The 20,933-nt window shown below is 40.3% G+C and overlaps 2 protein-coding genes across 2 annotated transcripts in view; one reads left to right on the plus strand and one right to left on the minus strand.

The window, feature by feature from the left end:
- Positions 1–4,434, plus strand: part of LOC137340449 (actin-related protein 2/3 complex subunit 1B-A-like) — a 39,109-nt gene extending 34,675 nt beyond the window's left edge. The window contains exons 9-10 of the mRNA XM_068002888.1: positions 2,747–2,837; positions 3,946–4,434. Of these exons, the coding sequence (XP_067858989.1) occupies positions 2,747–2,837; positions 3,946–3,984 (130 nt within the window). The 3' untranslated portion in view covers positions 3,985–4,434. The remainder of the gene's footprint in view (positions 1–2,746; positions 2,838–3,945) is intronic.
- Positions 4,435–12,104: 7,670 nt separating this feature from the next.
- wipi2 (WD repeat domain, phosphoinositide interacting 2) overlaps positions 12,105–20,933 on the minus strand; it is a 51,207-nt gene continuing 42,378 nt past the window's right edge. The window contains exons 10-12 of the mRNA XM_068002887.1: positions 20,774–20,878; positions 17,532–17,662; positions 12,105–15,791 (exon numbers count right to left, since the gene is read on the minus strand). Coding sequence (XP_067858988.1) covers positions 15,673–15,791; positions 17,532–17,662; positions 20,774–20,878 — 355 coding nt within the window. The 3' untranslated portion in view covers positions 12,105–15,672. The remainder of the gene's footprint in view (positions 15,792–17,531; positions 17,663–20,773; positions 20,879–20,933) is intronic.

Raw genomic sequence — 20,933 nt, forward strand, 5'->3', positions numbered from 1 at the left:
CCCAACAGCAACTGGCTGGAGAACGAGCCAGACCATCCATTAATGTAATGTCTAACATTACATTTTCCATTGATTCAATTATTTTGTTGGTTTTTTTGGTTGCCTAGTTTCTGATGTTTTATCTGCCTCTTTAAGCTCCTCCTTTACTATGAACTGTTCCCCAGTGAGAGAACTTCTAATCTGTTCTCAGGGTTCTTGCTAATATCCGTTATGTGAGCGCCTTGATCTGCAAAGGACCAGCCTTCTCGTCGTCCTCCCCACTCCTATTCTCTATCCCATTCCCAATCATTTTCTTTCTTTCCTACTTTTGCTGTAACCCGGATCTCGCTCACACACACTCCCCTGCTCTCGGTATCTCCCACCTCTCCCCCTCCCCAGCCCCCTCTCACTCTCTACCCTGCTCTGTCACTCCCTCTACTCCTCATCCCTCTCACATTCTCTACCCAGCTCTCAATCTCTCCCCTGCTGTCTCTCCCTTGTCTCATCTCTCTCTTTCCCTCCCCTCCTCAACTCTCTGACTCTCTAGCTCTCCCTCCCCATCTCTCACTCACTCTCTCCTGTTCAATCCCTCCCCCTCTCACCTGCTTTGTCTCTCCCTCCCCCTCCCTCTCACACTCTCTCCCCTGTTCTGCCTCTCCCTCCTCATCTCTTTCACACTCTCTACCTTGCTCTCCGTCTCTCCCTCCCCATCGCTCTACCCTGCTGTCACTTCCTTGTACTCATCTTTCTCTTTCCCTCCCCTCCTCAACTCTCTATCTTGCTGTCTGTCTCTCCCTCCCCATCTCTCTCACACTCTCCCCTGCTGTCTCTCCCTTGCCTCCTCATCTCTCTCTCACTCTCCACTGCTGTCAGTCTCTCCCTCCCCTCAGCTCTCTCACACTCTCCCTGGCTTTCGGTCTCTCCTCAACTCTCTCACACTTTTCCCTGCTCTCCCTCCCCTTTCCTTCCTTTGTGGAAAAACATATGGTAATCTATCCTGGGCAGTCATTTTTTAATGTAATATCCCTGACACGGTTCTAATGCTCTTCTCAGTTGCATTTTATTTGCCTCGGCAAACAGTGTCTGGATTCATAAGTAATGAACATAGATTATGACCAGAATCATACAAAATGTGCCATAATTTAGCCTGAGGTATTTGTCTTCACACCAAAAGTCAACTTGGCTCGAGTTGATAGCAGTCTTGCCTCTGGGTTAGAAGGTTGTGGGATTAAGCCCCACTTTTAAACGTAACCTGGTACTTCAATACAGTAGAGAGAGAGAGCGCTGATTCGTTCAGAGATGCTGTCTTTCAGATAAATTATGGCCCTCTCTACTTGTTCAAGGCTGTGGAAGATCCTCCCAATGTTATTTGAAAAGCAGGGTGTTGTCCTCAACACCATTAAAATCAGATCTGGCCAGCCATCTCATTTGTTGTTGGTAGGACCTTGCTGTGTGTAAATTGGCTGCTGTGTTTGCCTATCTAACAACAGTGAGTGCATAAAAATTTATAATTCATTGGCTGTGAAGTGCCATATAAATATAGCACTCTGTTATTAGGGACAGAGTGACTGAGCACTTGGAAAAATATGAACTGATCAGAGACAGCTAGCATGGATTTGTAAATGGTAAGTCATGTCTAACTAACTTGGCTGAATTTTTTGAGGAGGTTACCAACGTGGTAGATAAGGGAGTGTCTATGGATGTTATTTATATGGACTTCCAGAAGGCATTCGATAAGGTTCCATACGAGAGATTGTTAGCAAAAATGAAAGCACATAGAATTGGAGGCAACCTCTTGACATGGGTAGAGAATATATGGAACCAAGTCAGGTAAATGGAGTTGAGATACAGTTCAGCCATGATCTGATTGAATAGCAGAATAGGCTCGAGGGGCTGAATGGCCTACTCCTGTTCCTATGTTGCAGAGTATTTTAAAGCATTCTCCACCCTGCTTTCTATAACATCCTATTTGCCTGCCTCCCAACTAGCTTCTTACAACAAGGACAAGCATCCTTAAATTTATTCACTTTGCTTTTTAATTTATGGCTTACACCTTGTCACACGAAGCAGGTTACACGAGCAGTTTGTCTGTCACTTAAGAAACCAATTGATGTAAGAGGTACAAAATAACAGAACATTCTAGTACAGATTCTGATGTAAGAATGACAAGCACAAGGATTTTTGTTTTACTTTATGGTCCATTATTGTATCTTAACAACAGAATATTTTGTGTCTGTATAATTGGATGAATTCCTGGCTTTCTGATCAATGGTTAGTACAGCCCAATCAGAACGCTGCATTATCTATTATGTTCTTAGAAGGCAACAATCATGTCCTAGAACTGTAAGAAAGAAACAGCACTGCAGGTCTGATCCCTGGACTCCTCCCCCCATAGCCCATCACTAGAGTCTGCACTCGCTAAGTGTACAGTCAAACCTAAAACCAGACTCTCTAGCCTCCCCATCATTCTACAGCCAAGCCTCTCCCACCCAACCCATCTCTGGAACCAGCTCCCTTACTATTAGTTAGCAAGGCCGGGAATCTCCTACTGCTTTACATCCGGGGCAAGTGATTTGCTATCACTCAGATACACTTAGAAACGGGCATTTCCACTGCCTTTACGAAAAACGCAAAGCTTGGGCGGCATAGAATGAGTGTAGAAATTTACAGGGTGTCTTACTGAACAAAACCATCTGTCCTGTTTCTATATTTCTAGATATGAAAGGAAAATCAAAACTTTGTCCTTAACTCTTCATTTTCATTACAGCCAAATCTCCATTATTGAGGGTGGAAAGAAGAATTGTTCTAAGTTTTGCACCACTGGTATGGATGGTGGAATGGCAATCTGGGATATTAAGGTAACCCCACCTGCACTTAAATGTTATACTGACCTTTTCTCCCCCCCCCCCCCCCCCCCCCACGTCAACGTATCGAATTCATGAACAACCGCCTCAATGTAAAAATCACGCCACCGATGTGTGAATGTACTGCCTAGTGTAGTACTGAGTCACAGAGGCCAGGAAACTCCTCGGCTCTGTGCCGAGTTAGTTGGTCTCAGCCAAGGAAGCACAGGGTCGTCTACTATTTTCCTCAGCACCATTGGTCTAGGAAGGTGGAATAATGAGCCAGGATTCCCACCAGAATGATCACATGCGTTAATGTAGGGTGAGGACAAGATGATAAAATAGTCTGCCAACAATTGGGTTGTTTTTCTATGTTAAAGGTGCTGTATAAATGCAAGTTGTTGTTGGTTGTTACATTATCAATTATTTTTTAAAAACTTACGGGAATTTAATAAAACAATACATTTATTTTGTGATTTATTCACTGTTTACAAGTTAGGTTTTGGTGAAGAACACACTTTGGCCCATGTGAACTCATTCTAACCCTGCCATCTTCCAATTCAGCATCTAGCTGTTCCTTAAATCAATACAGGATGTGCTGACTTCAGTCACCTGGACACCAGGTGGTGTAGTGGGTTAAAAAGAGTCTCTTTCATCTTCCCAACAGAGGGAGCAAAAGTCTCCTCTCACTGCCAGCTTTAAGGGCTGCAGCTGGAACAGAATACTAGTGGGACTGGGTGCAGAGTGCATACCTGCCTATAGCTTGGCACTAGCTAGCAAAACTCAAAGGCCATATGGTTGGCGGCCGGTGTGGGAAATGGAAAACATACCGTTCATTGAGTTGAGGTGTTTTCCAGAGGTTATGGTTAGTAGAATGTTTTTGAAGTGGAATGGAAGAAGCTTTGTTCAACATCTGGCCTGCGATCTACCAATCCTGGGTCTGCTCATTACTGACACTGGGTGCCAAAATTGGAAAGTGTTCCATTCCCCAACACCGTGACATGCCTCATCTGTTATAAAACAGCAGAAAATTCACCAAAAAATAACTTTTTTAAAGACTGTATTTGTGCTGTTTGTTTGTTTTTAAAAAACACTCACCAACCTATTTTATATTTTTAAACAGACCTTGGAGGCCGATTTGAAAGATCTGAAGATTGTCTGAATCACTGGACCAGTCTCTTTGAAACCTGCAAGTCCTTAAATTATCCTGCCAGTCTTTCTCACACACCTCGCTTTACGCAACCTGTTCTGAACCAATTTCGATAAGGCAAATGATGTTGAAATGAGTATCGCCCTTTATAATAATCCATGTACCTAACAATATTATGTAGTATTGCCCGGTATTCTTAAAAGGTACAGGAGTCTCAAATTCAGTGAATTGCTTTGCAAAGACACTCTGCTCTAGTATTTGAATGCTGCATATGGTGCCTTGGGCAAGTCCCAGTTGCTATCCTCAGGGGTTTGTCAGTTTAAACTCAAGATTTTTTTAAAACTGAAAAATGAAAATGGAGCAAGAATCTGCGCTGTTTAATAATTTTCAGGCTATCTTTGCTGGTCATAAGATGAAATCTGTATCAAAATTCTTGGAATAATAAAATGAACTATTCAAGCATGTTTTCGTTTTTTTTCGATTGCAATTAGGGATAAGCAAAACCTCTGAATAAGCAATTATTGCATTGAATTGATGAGCCCCTACCTTACCTTTTGGACAAAAAGCGAAAATACCGGAGAAGATGGAAATCCGTGGAGAGAACAGGCTGCCTGACCTGCTGAGTGTTAGCTGACTTTTCTGTTTCTGTTTCAATTTTGGAGCTATTTTACACACATCTTTATGATGGCTTGACTGAGATAACCATTGTATTTCATTCAGCACTTATCCAGCTTTAAAAAAAACAAATCTGTTCATACACTACTTATGCAGAGAGGGTTAAGGGGAGGTTTAATAGAGGTGTTCAACATTATGAAGGGTTTTGCTAAGAGTAAATACAGAAAAACTATTTCAACTGGCAGGAGGGTCAATAACCAGAGAACACAGATTTAGGATAACTGGCAAAAGAACCAGGGGGAGGAGGAGAATTTTTTTTTTTACGCAGCAAGTTGTTGATATCTGGAATGCATTGCTTGAAGGGTGGTGGAAGCCGATTCAATAGTAACTTTCAAAAGGGAATTGGATATATACTTGAACAGGAAAAATTTGCAGGGCTATGGGGAAAGAGCAGGGGAGTGGGACTAATTGGATAGCTCTTTCAAACAGCCGGCACAGGCCCAATGGGTCGAATGGCCTCTGTCTGTGCTGTGTGATTCTATGATTTCATTGAGTCCATTTGCCGCATCTTTGTTCAGAGGCTATTAAAATCATTAGCTCCCTCTCTGCATTCACGTTCTGCCCAAACCCTCTCTTTTGGTCAGATCTTTTAAAGTTTTTCATGTACTTTATCCGTTCTTCCTGAGGGATCTCCACCCAAAATGTTTCTTTATCTTTTTTTCAAATACTGGTGGGCCTTAGGTTTATTCCCGTTTTCTGTTTTTATTAGTGTCAGCAAATTGAATTCTGATCATCTGTCATCTGTGGCTATTGGTGCCATCTTGTGGTGTCAATCAGAACAGCACAATCAGACACAATAACACTATGTATAGACAGTGAAGAATCAACTTGTTCCCAATCGACAAGTCATTTCAAAGGCCAGTAATTGCCTGATATTCCCACCAATTTCTATGTACCCCAAAGTACCAGCTTATACCCACTTTGGTGGTTGTCCCATGTGATGTCCCTCATATGTGACTGTCTCTCTGATAACCATGCCTTTCCCAAATTAAGGGCTATGGGGAAAAAGCAGGGGAGTGGGACTAATTGGACAGCTCTTTCAAAGAGCCGGCACAGGCACGATGGGCTGAACGGCCTCCTTCTGTGCTGTATGATTTTATGATTCTATTATTAATCCAGTGATCTGGAAAACAAGACAAACGTTCACGAATGATGAGGACATTCAATGTTGACTCCCAGCTTCAGCTTGTATCGATTCTATAGGTTTCTGTTACATCAGACCAGCAGAGTATGAGATTTGTACACCCTGGCTCTGGGCCATGGACCTATTAACTGCAATGTGTCAGATATGATTTTCATTTTTGATACCTTGTGTTGTAACGCAAGACCCTCTTAAACGAGCTGTCGAAGTTCCTAATGGTCAATGCAAGGCAGAACAGTGCAGTATGTAACTCGGGATGTGGGGGTTGCAGTGTTTCCACAGCAACAGACAAAAGAATAAATGAATGTAAGATACACACTGTGCCATTCAGAACAGCTCTTGCCAATATTGCCATAGCTCCGGTTGCCATCAGCCAACTACGATTGGCACCACGGCTACACAACCACTTACACCCAGCAAGCACTGCCGACGTCGCTATCTGATTTTAAGATCAGAAGAGCCACAGCGTAAACAGAAAACATATGGTATAGGTCATAAGACACAATAGTCATGCTCTCAATAAATATAACCAACAGGTGATTTAAAGTTTATCCTTAGTACAAATAGTCACACTCTAACTGCTCCTCTGAACAGAGTTTCCCAATAAAATCCACTGTTATAATTTGTTTTATTTCCTGTTCTCGCCCTTTCAGTGCTCACTTATTTCCATGCCTCCTCCGTGTTAGGTTGGTTGTACAATACCACCTGCATTTACGTAGTGCTTCATCACACCACAGCATCAGTTTATCACACTGAGTTACTTTTTGAAATTTTTCACTGTTGTAATGTAGGCAAACCCTGCAGTCATTCTGCAGCAGCAACATGCCACAATGAGCAGTTGATCGACGGTAGTGTTGGTTGAAGGAGGGATACTGACACTGGGAGAATAATGGCATCAGCTATATTATTCTTTAACGTTTTCTGTGCTCAAAGTACTGGGAGATGGAACATGTTCCATTGCAGATAGTCTTTTCTTCTGTTGATTCCTCACAGTACTATGATACAATTGGGGCCTTCTATTCTTCTCCCTACCTCCAACAGCAGCACCCACTGGCTTCCGGCAACACCTGGCTAAATGGCCTGATTCCGTACAGTTATGACATTTAATCTTCAGATTAAAAACATCGGTCTGGATGATCATTTTTACCACAGCTCCATTATGGTTGAGTGACTCTGTTTGTTCTGAAGCTGTTGGACCCGATGGCCTGTAACTTGCTCGCACGGCTAGCAGCAGTCTCCATCCCAAGTGCTACTTTGAGACTTCTACCAACTGTTTCCTCTGGTTTGATGTTTCCTTCAAACTGCAGTCTTATTGCATCATCAAGAAACCCACCAAAGTCACATGTTTTGCAGTTTCCTCAGTTCTTCCATAAACTGAGAAACATTTTCATCATCCCTTTGACTCCCCTGGTTAGACTTGAACCATTCCGCAATAACTAGTGATCCCGGGCTCATGATACTCTTTAACCACTTGGAATAACTCTTCACACATCTTGTCTTTAGGCTGGCCAGGAACAAATCAGATTCTTAATCAAGGTTCACACACAGTAACCAAAACTGCTCTCTTTATTTGCCTCAAAATAAAAATTAGCTCGACCCTATTAGATACTCTGATTTTTCCAACTAATGCTGACATGATAAAAAAAAATTCAGTGACAAAGCAGACCACTACCTAAGTAACAAAAATGTCCAATATTCAATCTTTTTAACAATCGCTGCCTTTTAACATCATCACCACTGTTATGTCTGAATAACCACTCATAATCGGTGTGGTATTAACCAACTGCTTTTATTTCCAGACCCTCTGGAATATTTTCATTAAGACCAACGAGCTTGTGATAATACCAGCCTCTCTAACCATATTTCTCCTCCCCCGCCTGATGGCTTCCTAACAATTCAAACGCCATTAAGAATCTGCCCATGTCATAATCATCATTAAAATTTGGAATAAATTTAATTTGAACAGAAATGTGGGCTGAATCACTTGGGCACTCACTCATGGGTCTCAATCATTAAGGATCTCTTCCAATTCAAGGGCACAACAGTGCTAATTCTCCTCTTCATCAACTTCATGTTTGCGCTAGCGCTCTTTCTCGGCAGCCTTATTCCGGTATGGTTCCTTCTCGTCAGCATTATGCCTTGCCACTCCCTTTCCCCCTCTAACACCAGTCTACATCTTTCTGCTTCATATCTGCGCAGGCTTTCTTCTACCACCAGGGAAGCCAATTCAAATTATTTATCTATTCAATGTGAGAACACGTGCTCACAGTACCTGAAGTTTGCTTCTGATAATTTAATGTAAATAGCTTGTTTGGTCTGCGATTAATATTTATCCACTTTAGCTGTCACCAGATTTTACAATTAAGGCTCATTTCACTCAAGTTCACTGGCAGATGATAGTTTCCGTAAGCAGAGTCCTTTATGTAATGAATCTTCATTCAACATCTATATGTGTTAGCTTGCCCAGGGTTAACAATTTACCCCTATTTGCATTATATTGTTCACTGGAGAATATGCGGAATGCCCACCATGCATTCCCATCACCACAAAAGATAGAAAATAACATCGCCAGACCAATTTCAGGAAAAGCTGAACAGGATAGGACTCTTTTCTCTAGAAAAGGCTGAGGGGTGACCTAATAGAGGTCTTTAAACTTGTGATCAAAACTAGGGAATCAGAAATATAAGATAGTTACCAATAAATCTAATGGTAAATTCAGGAGAAACTTCTTTACCCAAAGAGTAGTAAGAATGTGGAACTTGCTACCACAAGGAACAGTTGCATGTAAGGGGATACTAGATAAGCACATGAGGGAGAAAGAAATGGAAGGATATGCTGATAGGGTTAGATGAAGATGAGTGGGAGGAAGCTCGTGTGGAGCATAAATGCTGGCATTGACCAGTTGGGCTGAATGGCCTGTTTCTGTGTTATAGATTTCATGTAATTCTATGTAATACCTACAGGCTGAAACCACGTCAAATTTATTTACAGGTGAAATATACAAAAGTGAAAGGATATTAGATACTAACAATATAAACTGTCAAGTCTGAAATCCTTGTGTTTAATTTTTATTAAATTCTTAGTAACAATTTCTGATGGGGATTACAGGAGATCGCTTCCAGAGATCCCATTCATACTCCACGTGAAGGTTATATGAAGATGCCTGAAAACCCCAAGGAAGTCTTCTTTGAAGATCTAATAATTTATTAATAGTCAGGTAATCAAAACTTTAACCAGTCTTTAACACTAAAGTAGACTGAGGTCTGTTTTTGATATCTGACAATTGGAATACACAACCCCAATTTGAAATTAAAAAGGCAATAATTTGATTAATTCAGGATCAAAGGCTTACTGAACTATGACCCAGAGATTATCTGTGGCAGTTGTTAGTTTTCCAAGGAAACACTTCATCATCAACTCAAGCTATCACAACACAAACTATAATATCCACACACACACACACACACACACATCTCCAAGGGAGCAAGCTTCTATTTTTCAGCACACACTCACCAAAGCACAGATGGCAACATTCTTTGCAAACAAAAAAAATACACCATTAGCAATTAGCAACCTGTTAAAAGGTTTGTGAGGCAAGCAAGGCTAGTAGCTGACTGCTCTAAAACACCAGGAGCCAATGCCTTTCCTTGCTCAACAGAATTACTTACTGAGATGCATAATCCAATAATGGGCCAGAATTTGCTGTCAAAATAAGAGTGAGGCCAATGGCACTCAGCGATATTTCTGCGTAAATGGTACAGTAACTTCAGGCGAGGAGCAGATGCGCGGTTAAACGCTGCTGTTCGAGTTGTGCCACACCACCGTTAGCTTCGCGAAAATGGCATCCATTACGCTGTCTGCCTCATCATTGACATGCATTGAATGTCATGAAGTTGCTGCATTTGCCTATTAAACTCACCACAGAAAGTTAGGGCTAGTAATTACTAGCATAAGAACCCTTTTAATGACATAATTCTTAATTACTGCCAATCAACCCCTCTGGCCCAGAAAGTGAACAATTAAACGTGCCGAGTCTCACTCCTTCAGTTATTGAATTGTTGGAGATTTTATAAATGTCAAATATTAAATTTTGAATTAAAAAAAAAACTATCTCTTTTTTCTCTCTTTTAATCCAATCTTTCTTTTCCTCTCTCTATTTCTTTCTGTACCTGATATGACATTGAAATCCCCCATTCTAATTTAGACTTCCTTCTCCATTGTTCCTCTGTTTATTTCTCAATCCTCAAACCTGATAAAGGCGATACACTGTTGGTCCCGTCGTTCACTAAGGTCCCAGATGTCCCGTTGCCCTCGCTGCCCCGTTATCAGCTCGCACTTCCAGCAACTTGTGACACAAAATATTTTAAAATCTAAACGTGCATGAACAAATCTAACTAATGGGGCACTCCGCGAGATGCCCCGCTCCAGCAAAATCTGGCCCATTAAAAATATAGGAATGCTTCCTTGACTATTGCAAGTTGCCCACCTATCAGGGAAATGACAAAACTTAACAACCACAGCTTCATGAGTCAGAGTGGCCATAGCCATAACTGTGTGAACCATCCAGTACTTGCAGTTGGAGGACTGTCCATATGGAACCAGTATAGAAACTTCGAGTGCCCAGTCATTCTTGGAGCACCTCAAGAACTCAGAACTCTCAAATCGTATGCTTTTTAAAAATCAAGGATTTTTCTTCCAAGTGACGAGATAAATCCAAAAGAGCTCGATGTACTGTGTCGCAGTGAGAGTCACTACTAGATGATATAGAACGTTCAGCAGGATTATTTTTCTGCCTTGACATCTAAAATGGGCTGTACAGATTTACAGCTTTAAAAAAATCAAATCAGCTAATTGTTCAGTAATGGAACTACGGTTCCAATCACAATGGAAATGAAGCTTGTAACTTGACTGCCACACCATCAGGCCAACTATTACACCAGATAACTAAACTAAAAGGCTAGCATTGCAACTTGGAAACCTCTTCAGTTCTGACAGCAAAACAAAATTTGCAAAGTTACTTTGCAGTCAATTTTCTGAAAGTTATAAATTACAAGTCTGTCACATGGATATCATTCCATCAATGATGCACTGCACAAAAGCAGAAAGGTGCTCTCATTAATTAAAAGAAAATCAGTGATGAGCTGCATTTCTCAATGATAACAGTTATGCTTTCCAGTGAACAGCAGAATTTTACCACTTTACCAAAATTACTTTTTGGTGGAGTCCCCCATAAGCCTGAGGAAGGTGAAGGGCGTGCACGGTAGCAAAGAACCTTGCAGCTGATAAGTTTGCTTTTACATCTGAAATAAGACTGCGTAAGAGGCAAAAAAATGATATGTTAGGCATGGAGAGAAACACCATATATCAAAACAGTTAATTCAGACTGAGCTTATATAAAGGTCTTAAACATTTCCACTAACTTAAATCAATCTGTGCAAATTAATGAAATTAGGGTACTGTACCTTGAATCTACTCTGTACTACTGTTTGGAGCTTCCACACTGTGTATTTTCCCCATCATATCAACATCTGCAAGAATAAAGCTTTTGCAGCTAACACAAATGAGAGGAAATTACAGACAAAAAACAGCATCTCCAATGGAGGGTATTCTGACATACTGATGGGACAGTAAGCCCTGCTGCTAAATAGTTGGATTCCCATTCAAAAGGCCCTGTGGTCAAACTCAGCCTCAATGATTATTTGTCAGTTCTTGGTTGAGTTTTTCCCTTCCCTCACCTACAGGAGGTTATATTCCCAGGTGGCCATTCTTTATCTGTGTGCCTGAACTACCCTACTACTGAAGTGTCCATGGACTAGTCAAGAGAGATGCATCACAACCAAACCTGATGGTGTCTTCACTTGGCGTCCACTTCATTGACTGTATAGCGCTTTGGGACATCCTGAGGTCGTGAAAGACGATATATAAATGCAAGTCTTTTCTTTTTTTCTTTCACACATGGAGAAGGGGTGAACAGGTAATGAGCAGGAACAGGAGCCGTGAACTATATTTCCCCTCCCTAGCTGCAGGACTCCACTGATGCCCAGCTGAGGGCAGCCACCTCGGTACAGATCAGAAATCAAACATGAGAATTTCTTTGTTGATTGGCTGCATTCACCTCCAAAGTACATGGTGCATTCATTCATTGAGTTACTGGGAGCTTTGAGATTAATCTGCTCGACAGTGGGCTACACAGTCGTGAGGTGTTCAGTACTGGGGGTGAAGGTAAGGGGGAAAAATAACAGCAAGAGCCACCTAACTCCCCACACACACACACTTAAGCTCACATCACCCTGCTTAAATGACAGGAAAGCAGAAGTAGATAAAATTAGCACTTTTTGCTAATTAATTGTTTTTAATAATTTTCTGCTGAAACCTTTCTCCAATACAGAGCCGCCTGTGCTAAAATGTGCAAATTCATCTTTGTCTCTCGTCTCTGATGCAAAATCGATTATTCAATTTACCACTTCAATCTTACCAAATTAATTTTTAAACTGGCAAAAACTATTACTGAAACTTTAATCTGAGGCAGGTGATGAGGAAATCAAGAACAAGAAAGGCCTTTTCCATAGGAGACAGATCCCTTTCCACAGCTTATTTCCTATTTAGGCAAAAATCCAACATAGTCAAAGTTAAAAACCTACTCTACACATCTCATAAGAATGACGCCCTCGTACTATAAATCAAATGTTTGCACCACAAACATTTTTGCTATCAGGAGATGTTGCTGCATTAATGCTAAATTGTATTTTTGGGGTGATTATGATATACTGCATAACCAATCTGGAACAACTGACGTGTCAAAAGTATATCATAATTCTGGGATCATACATTTAGATAGCAAAAATACTTGGGTTTACAGTAAATAAGTATAGAAAATGTCAGTGTTCAAAGACCGATTAAAACATACAAAATGCATTTCTGTTCAGTGTATAATTTGGTTAGATATGAAACATTATGAGCAGAGTTTGCAGGATACACCTTTATTTCTCTCTTTCTGCCAATTTATCTCTCCCATCCTCCCCCTCCCCCCCACCCCCCAAAGGCACAGACTCTTTGCTGAGGTACGTTTCCACGGGCACTAGGCAGTCTCCTGTACCGCATCCAAGTGGCCATTCTTCACGTGTGAGCCTGGACTTAAGTGCACTGTCTGGCTTTTGGACCCAGAGGGCATTGTAGCTGAGCCCAATTTTCTCCTCACGCGATGTAAACACACCTTCATTTTGAGCAGGGTTTTTGGATAGCAATTGGGAGTAGGGAAACTCGGGTTGAATTTCCCATCCCTAGCCTAGGGACATTGAGGCCAACTGTAGCGCTTTAATGCGACCACGGCTGAGATCAGCTAATTCAGTCCAATCAAACTAGAGCCCTTTCTGGTCAAAACGGCTCAGCTACTCATGTCTTACCCAACACCCCCATTGGGGAAGCCCTACAGTATACAATTCTTTCAATATAGAAATACTACATCTTAGTTTGCTAAGGAAACAGGAGCTCTGAACAGTTAAGCGCAGCAAATGTAACGAATGCTTTATGTGTTTTCACATCTTTAGCAATTTGGCCTCCCATTACCCCCAAAGTTTCATCGCACATAGGCTTCCAGTTGTTAACAGAACACACAGTATAAAACACTGCCGAGTTTTACGTGGGTATAATGCAGAGTTAAAACCACACAAGCATTAGAGCGACACTGTTGCGGTTCAGGGACGTTTTCAGGTAGGCTCGGATTTCTGCAGCAGCCTCCTCCAAAAAAGTTTGCTTCAATAATCCCGCATTGGTTGCCAGGGAAAGAATGCGCTACAGGGGTTACATCTGCTGCACCACCAACTATCGCAAAGCAGTTTTCACATAGTTCTGTCAATCTTTAAACAAACTTCAATAAAAGTGGAACATTTCAGCAACAGACATCAAAACAGTGGAACATTTTAGCATCACCAATCATATCCTTTACACGTCTGATTACAGTATTGCTAAAAGGACATGCAAGGCACCTAACCAGGATAATGATGCCCCTTGGGTTACAGTGGATTCCAGACAGGACAATTGAGTTAATTCTAGATTAAGTGCATACTTCTATTAAGCATGGTCACAGACGTAAGCTTAAAGGAAATTACTAATAAGTTGCCTGAAGGGCTTGCAGAGGATTTTAAATAAAAGCGGTAGCTGATTTCCTCAATGCCACGGTCATTTAATTTACATTACTCTCTGCAGCAGAATTTTTATGAATGGTTGGTTATAAACAATAGATGTCTATGAATACTGGAAGAGTAACAGTGAGGGCTCCTCTGTACACCACTGAGATGACCAAGGGGCCTGGTGCCATTGCCCAGATTTTCAACAGCTTTTGGTGGTATTAATTCCAGATGTGATACATACTGAACAAAACCTGTCGCAGATTCGATGAGAGCCATAAACTTCTTGTTCTTCTCTATCACAAATAGATTGTATGTAGAATTTTGCTGCTTTGATTTGATTCAGCCATTTTATACCTATATAACAAAAAAAATTGGTCTCTCCTGTATCATTTAGTTTTGGAAATGGCAAAATTCCAGCAAGCCAGCAGCTGTAAAACATCATTGTTTCTTGGTGATTCTTGCAAATTGACTTTGCATATCATTCTGTTGATCTACTGAACTCTAACACGAATTTTAAAAAACCCTCAAATTTTCATCTTACTGCTGCAAAATGGAAAATATTCCATGGTCCCTTCCATTTATCTAACTTTAACAACCAGCATTTCAAATGTACTTCTCTGTTGCTGCAATTGTCAAGATAACAAGCCGTTTAATGCAAGAATTCCACTCATTGCAAGAATTTCTGAAACAATTTGCTGATCAGAGGGCACAACTGGACTCCAGTGCTGGCTAGACATTGGCTTGCTGAAGCTTGGCCATTTGGACAATAAACACAAACTCAAAAACAACATCAGATTGCGAAGTCTTTCTAGAACCTTGCAGGCTCAAAGTAGCAACCCCACCCCATCTGCTAGGTTCGAACAATTGCAGCTGAGCCTGCGGAAATACAATAGGGGTCAGGAGGCAGGAGCGGAGTCGTGTTCTAAATATCACTTCTCTGGAAAAGAAACTGTCGTAATCACAAGATTCAAAAACACGTGGGATACCAGCTTTTATTTTCAGAGTAAATTACAAATATTCACTCAATATTTAAACCCTTAGGATTAAATTAAGATTCATTCTTAGTGTCACACTCAATGAACTGTCCCTGTTTGGAGCAAGTTTTTTTTTTTAAAAAAGCCATAATTTTCCCCCCAAAAGAATGAAATTGGAAGGACCACTTCACACCATAGAGTCTGATTTGAGTGGCTCAACAGAAAAACTTTCAAGAAATTCCAAATACAGGAGTCTAGAAAGAATGTTTTATTATTAATATTTTTTTAAAAAATTTAGTGGGGTGGGGTTGCTACCTTACAACTCTTTGGAAACCGTTGCCCCAGGATGGAGGAACAAAAACGTCCCGCAATCTTTTAGTTTGGGTGATGTAACTAGAGGAGAAGTCAATGGGAAAACAGCTAGACTGGCAATATTAAAATGGCTTCTAAATTCTCAACTCTTGGCACATGTATACATGCAAAGCTAATAGGCTCCAAGGCTGCATCTGGCAGCAGTTTTTGGCCAGAAATGGAAAAAAAAAACCGACATATTTATTCTAATTCTTTACAGGAATTAAAAGCCACTGGGGGGAAAAAACAATCTATGTTGTATCCAATATTATAGAATTAAGCTACAGCTACAATTTTTTTTTCTTTTAAAATTTTCTTTTCATATTTTTCTTCACTTTCTGTCCTGCAACGATAAAAGTTTGTAGCAGCATTACAATACAGTCAGTAGCAAGTGTTCTCTGCCAACATGTGCCAGTTCACAAGTCAAAGGTCACTCGCTCTTAAGAATCAGGGGAGGAGTCTCATTGTCCTCGTCCAATCGCAGTGTGCCAATATTCAAATCGTCATCCGGGTCAACTCCGCCCACTGCTCCTTGGTCCTCCGTGTAGGCTGCATAGAACAAATGATATAAAAGTACAACTTTCAATCATTACATTTTATCACAGAAAGCAAGTTGGGCAGAACCATGAGGCCCCACACCATTAGCAGGTGTTTTGCCCACGATTTTCTGTCCATTGACATTTATTGGGTGGAAAATGGTAGGCAAAACACCAGTGTATTTTCAGATAGGCTGTACACTGTATGCAGGGCCCTGCTGATGGCATGGGGCCTTGGAAAGTTCCACCTATCATATTTAAGTGCACATCATCATTAAATAGTACACTTTGGGTTGGAAGAGTTACCGAATCAGACAGTTTGAAGTAACTGATGAACTTCGGTGAAGACACCAGTACTTAATTAAAAATGTTTCAGTGATCCAGTCGCTTCCGCTGTGCATGTTAATTCATCTGCATCACACCAGAATTCTCCATTTATGTAGCAAACACATAGTTCAGCTCTTGTTTCCCACTGTAAATTGTTTACTTTTCTGCAATCCAGCCTGAAAGCTGGAGATACAAACATGACTTCCAGTGCATGTAGTAATACCACCAAAAGTAAAGGCAGACCAAAAAACATGGCTGCTGCCACCTTGACTGGTTAAAGCCCTTCAGTTCCTTCATACTAGCAGTTCCACATACATGTACGAATATGGTAAAGCTAATTATATTTAAAGTTAACATATATATTTTTAATTGTGTATATACAAAATCCTGAGAGGTACGAGTGAATCTATTACATTACTAGTAAACGGAAAGAGGGGGGGACTTCGGTCTCTATGACAGATATTTCCAATTTAAGGCCAAACAAGGGTTTATCCTCCAACTAAAACTTCACTGCTGCCAACATCACAGAGCTTCTGCAGTGCTGACATTCTACTAGATTTGAAACAGTTGCCATTTATCTGTGGATTTCATATTGTGCAAGTCAACAGAAGACCATGATTCCTAACAAGCTATATAAACTGTAAACAGCTTCTCATATCAATGGAGCCAATGATGATTCACACCAACAGACCAATATACAGTTGAGTAAATCTAGTCAAAATGAGTGCAATTTATAGTGTAAACAATAAAATCCAATAAAAATCAATCAAGATCTAAAATTGTTCCAAATGCAAATCAAAAGAGCATTTATTATAAATGTAATACACTCCAGCTACAATCAAATTCTCAAGATCAAAATCACAATGACAGTATTTACGGCTATACGGACACTAGTCACCATTAATGCCCTCTGAAATTTCAACAGAATTATTTAGAAATATTAAAAACTATAGCCATTTCATATCAGTTAAGATTAGTGCACAAATAAACCAAAAAGCAGCTGATGTAGATTCCACCATCACTGGAATAGAACACTAAATATAGTCTCACTCTTTTGCTCTTCTACTCCATCCTATTAGCATTCTGAATTTATAGAGTAGTCAGTTACCCTATTTTAATATTTTAAATACAATCTGCACGGACTGAAAAAGAAAGTTTTGTTCCTCCAATTAAATGGTGCATTTTCCTTTGGACCAAATCATAGAATTACATAGAATTTACAGCACAGAAACAGGCCATTCGGCCCAACTGGTCTTTGGCAGCTGTTTATGCTCCACACGAGCCGCCTCCAACCCAACTTCATCTAACCCTATCAGCATATCCTTCTATTCCTTTCTCCCTCATGTACTTACCCCTTAAATGCTTCTATGAATCAAGAATTTAATAGCAGTAAATAAGATTGTGTAAGACTACTGAAGCTCATTACCGTGTTGTGTTGGTGACGAAGGGGTATAAGTAACTTTGGCAGCAGGTGAACTATACGTCTGAGACACTAACGGCCGATCGTGTGGTGAAGGCTCCAGAATCTCATTGGCTGGCTCCACACTACCATCTAGCCTGCAAGGGAAGAGATAACAGAGAAATCAAAAGTCTTTTAAAGAATCTAATGTGAAATCAATTCCCATACATTGCGTTAAAGATGTACCAGTATTAATCTGAATCACTGGACTGAAAGTAAGTGTCATGGTACCAGTATTAAAGATTGGGAGACCCAAAGTTGCATGCATCAATGGTAGGGTAACAGATTTTATTAGAACTCCTGTAAAAGCAATCTGGAGATTCAAGAAGGTTCAAGAAGGCGGCTCACCGCCACCTTCGCAAGGACAATTAGGGATGGGCAATAAATGCTGGCCTTGCCAGCGACGCCCACATCCCATGAACAAATAAAAAAGTGTGCATCAATGAATTTTAGGAGGTGAGGAAAAAGAGGGCGGGATCATAATTGGAGGGAACATTGAATCTGGCCAAAACCATCGTGATTTTATTAAATTATTTCTTTGGCTCTTAAGGCGGCAAGCATCAATGCACTGACTGACTGTCTGCCAGTCTTTCCTTACTGCCGGTGTTTTATTATAGAATCATACAACCAGAAGACGGCCATTCGGCCCATTGTGTTTATGCCGGCTCTTTGGAAGAGCTATCCAATTAGTCCCATTCCCCTGCTCTTTCCTCATAGACCTACAATTTTCTTCCCTTCAAGTATTTATCCAATTCCCTTTTGAAAGTTACTATTGAATCTGCTTCCACCACCCTTTCAGGCAGTGCATTCCAGATCAGAACAACTCGCTGCGTAAAACAGTTTCTCCCCCATCTCTCCTCTGGTTCTTTTACCAATTACATTAAATCTGTGTCCTCTGATTACTGACCCTCCTGCCAGTGGAAACAATTTCTCCTTATTTACTTTATCAAAACCTTGCATGATTTTGAACACCTTTATTAAATCTCCCCTTAACTTTCTCTGCTCCAAGGAGAACAATTCCAGCTTCCCCAGTCTCTCCACATAACCCAAGTCCCTCATCTCTGGTACCATTCTAGTAAATCTCCTCTGCACCTTCTCCAATGCCTCAACATCCTTCCTAAAGTATGGCGCCCAGAAATGGACACAGTACTCCAGCTGATGCCTAACTAATGACGTATAAGGTTTTAAAACTACTGGTCAGAGATAGTGGGAACAGAGAATTTGATCTTTAACCTTCACATGTGGCTATTTGCCTTTTTAACTTTTAGGATTATGTGGCAACTCAGATGGAAACATTTTCCCTAAACCAATGGTCATTAGCCTGAACTTCTGAAGAAGCCGTCTAATCTGTGCAAAATACCCAGTTCCTGTTGCAGATTCACAACCAACCTGAAACTGTCCCAACATATTTCAATTTTAACCGTTAAAACTCAACAGAAAAAAAAAGTAGCAAAATCACATTGATTCTCATCTATTTATGTTCTTTCTCTCTTCCCTTCCCCAATTTATCATCAACGCTACACTTTCTAAATTGCTTTTTGTAAATTAAGATTTGCCCTCATTCCTTGTTTTAGGTACCTGCATATTATCAATGCAAACATTGCAGGTTTTCCAGTGTGGGAACTCACTAATAATGATACTTCAACAAATGTATTTGGCACCAATTCACCTGGTACAAATGTATTTTATTATGTGAGTGTAAGTTCGAAACTTGCAGCAGACTCTCACTTCCACCCACAAGTTGACTGGTGTAAACTAATTTGGTAGCTTAACTACTATTAATGTAGAGGATTTTCTCAGTAGGTGAATGAAGCCCTTGTAAAAATCCAGGGAGAACAGTTCTACCAACTGAAGTAGTCAACAGCGCTTCTATAATGTTACACATGCTGGGGTAGATTTCCATCTGCACCGTCTAGGCTGTAATCTGGCAGAGCGAATCGCCCGCCCTTTATAGAACCTGCCTGATTTTCATCCCATTGAAACCAATGCAATGAAAACCAGGCAGGTTTTATAAAGAGTGGGCGAGCCACTCCGCCAGGTTACAGCCCTGGTGAAGATGAAAATCTACCCTAGTATTTTAAATATAGCACATTAAGGGGATAAAATTGTTATGATGAGAAATATTTTCAACAAATATTCATGTGTCTGAAAAGCACAATTGTACATTCAGATTGTTTTTCCAAAGGATGACTAGATAGACATATTCTATCCAGGTTAAGTTCTCCATATCTGATTATTTTTGACAGAAAGTCACAGCAATAGATCTACAAAATTACTCCCGATAATACAGTTAATATGCTCAGATGTGTTTGCTCAGTTAAAAACTCAGAGGCTGAGGCATTAAACCACAAAATAACCAAAAGTAAACATATTATCAACAGTATGTAGAACCATTGCATTTCTATATGAATGAGATTACATCTGTGTATTGAACAACAGAAAATGTGGGTAAGGTAGCATTTCTGGTGAAATAGCATGTTATTTCCTGTGACTTATAATCATTCTGATCCATGTACAATAAAAGATGATTTTACTTCATAAAGGGACATATACTAAAAACACAATTGAAACTGCTCCTAGCATAAAATAGTCAGACCAATTTCCAAAACAAGTTTCCTACTGAGACAGTTGCTGAAAAACATTGGAGAAATGACAATTTGTATGGGGAAAACATTAAGCAAAATATTCGGGCCCTCCCCAAAAAAAATCAAATGAATAGCTTGAAAAAGATTGCTTGAATTTCCCAATCACGCACCAGTGATTCATTTCTCTGGATATTTCTTTTGGTCTCATTGTGAATGCTGTCATTCTTATACAGCTATTTAATTTACATTACATACAGCAAGTTGCTGAGTCAGTTTGAATAGACATTATATGACAGATGCAAAACTAAGAGATGTATTCTGCTGCACAACAAAAGTTAAGCAGCTATTCTAAGGAAGATGGTCCAAGTCTTACAAGTGTGAAATGTGGTAAATTATTATTTTTACTGGATCTAAAATGCAGAGTTACAATACATCATAATTTTTGCAAAAAAAGACTGGGTAGATCTATTTGTTGCCTCAGTTGTTCGGGTCTCTCCACATTCTTCTATTTCTCGGTCAATCACAGAACATTAGGTCTCATCCTATGGCCACGAGTTTTAAATAATCATTTTATGCAGCTATCTCTCGAGTGTACTTCCAGCATGCTAGTGCCGTGTTGCTTACTTGTGCTGTTTCATTAGTGTGCACTCGCCCCCTTCCTGTGGGTCCAGGTTATACATGTAGAGATAACCATCTGCTGCTACTAATAGCCGAGGAATCTTCTGAATTCTGGAACATCAGAACCAAATGTCAAATTAAGATAAGTAGGAGCTATTGTTTTTTT

This window comes from Heptranchias perlo, chromosome 22 (genome assembly GCF_035084215.1).
Source record: "Heptranchias perlo isolate sHepPer1 chromosome 22, sHepPer1.hap1, whole genome shotgun sequence".
Lineage (NCBI taxonomy): Eukaryota > Metazoa > Chordata > Chondrichthyes > Hexanchiformes > Hexanchidae > Heptranchias > Heptranchias perlo.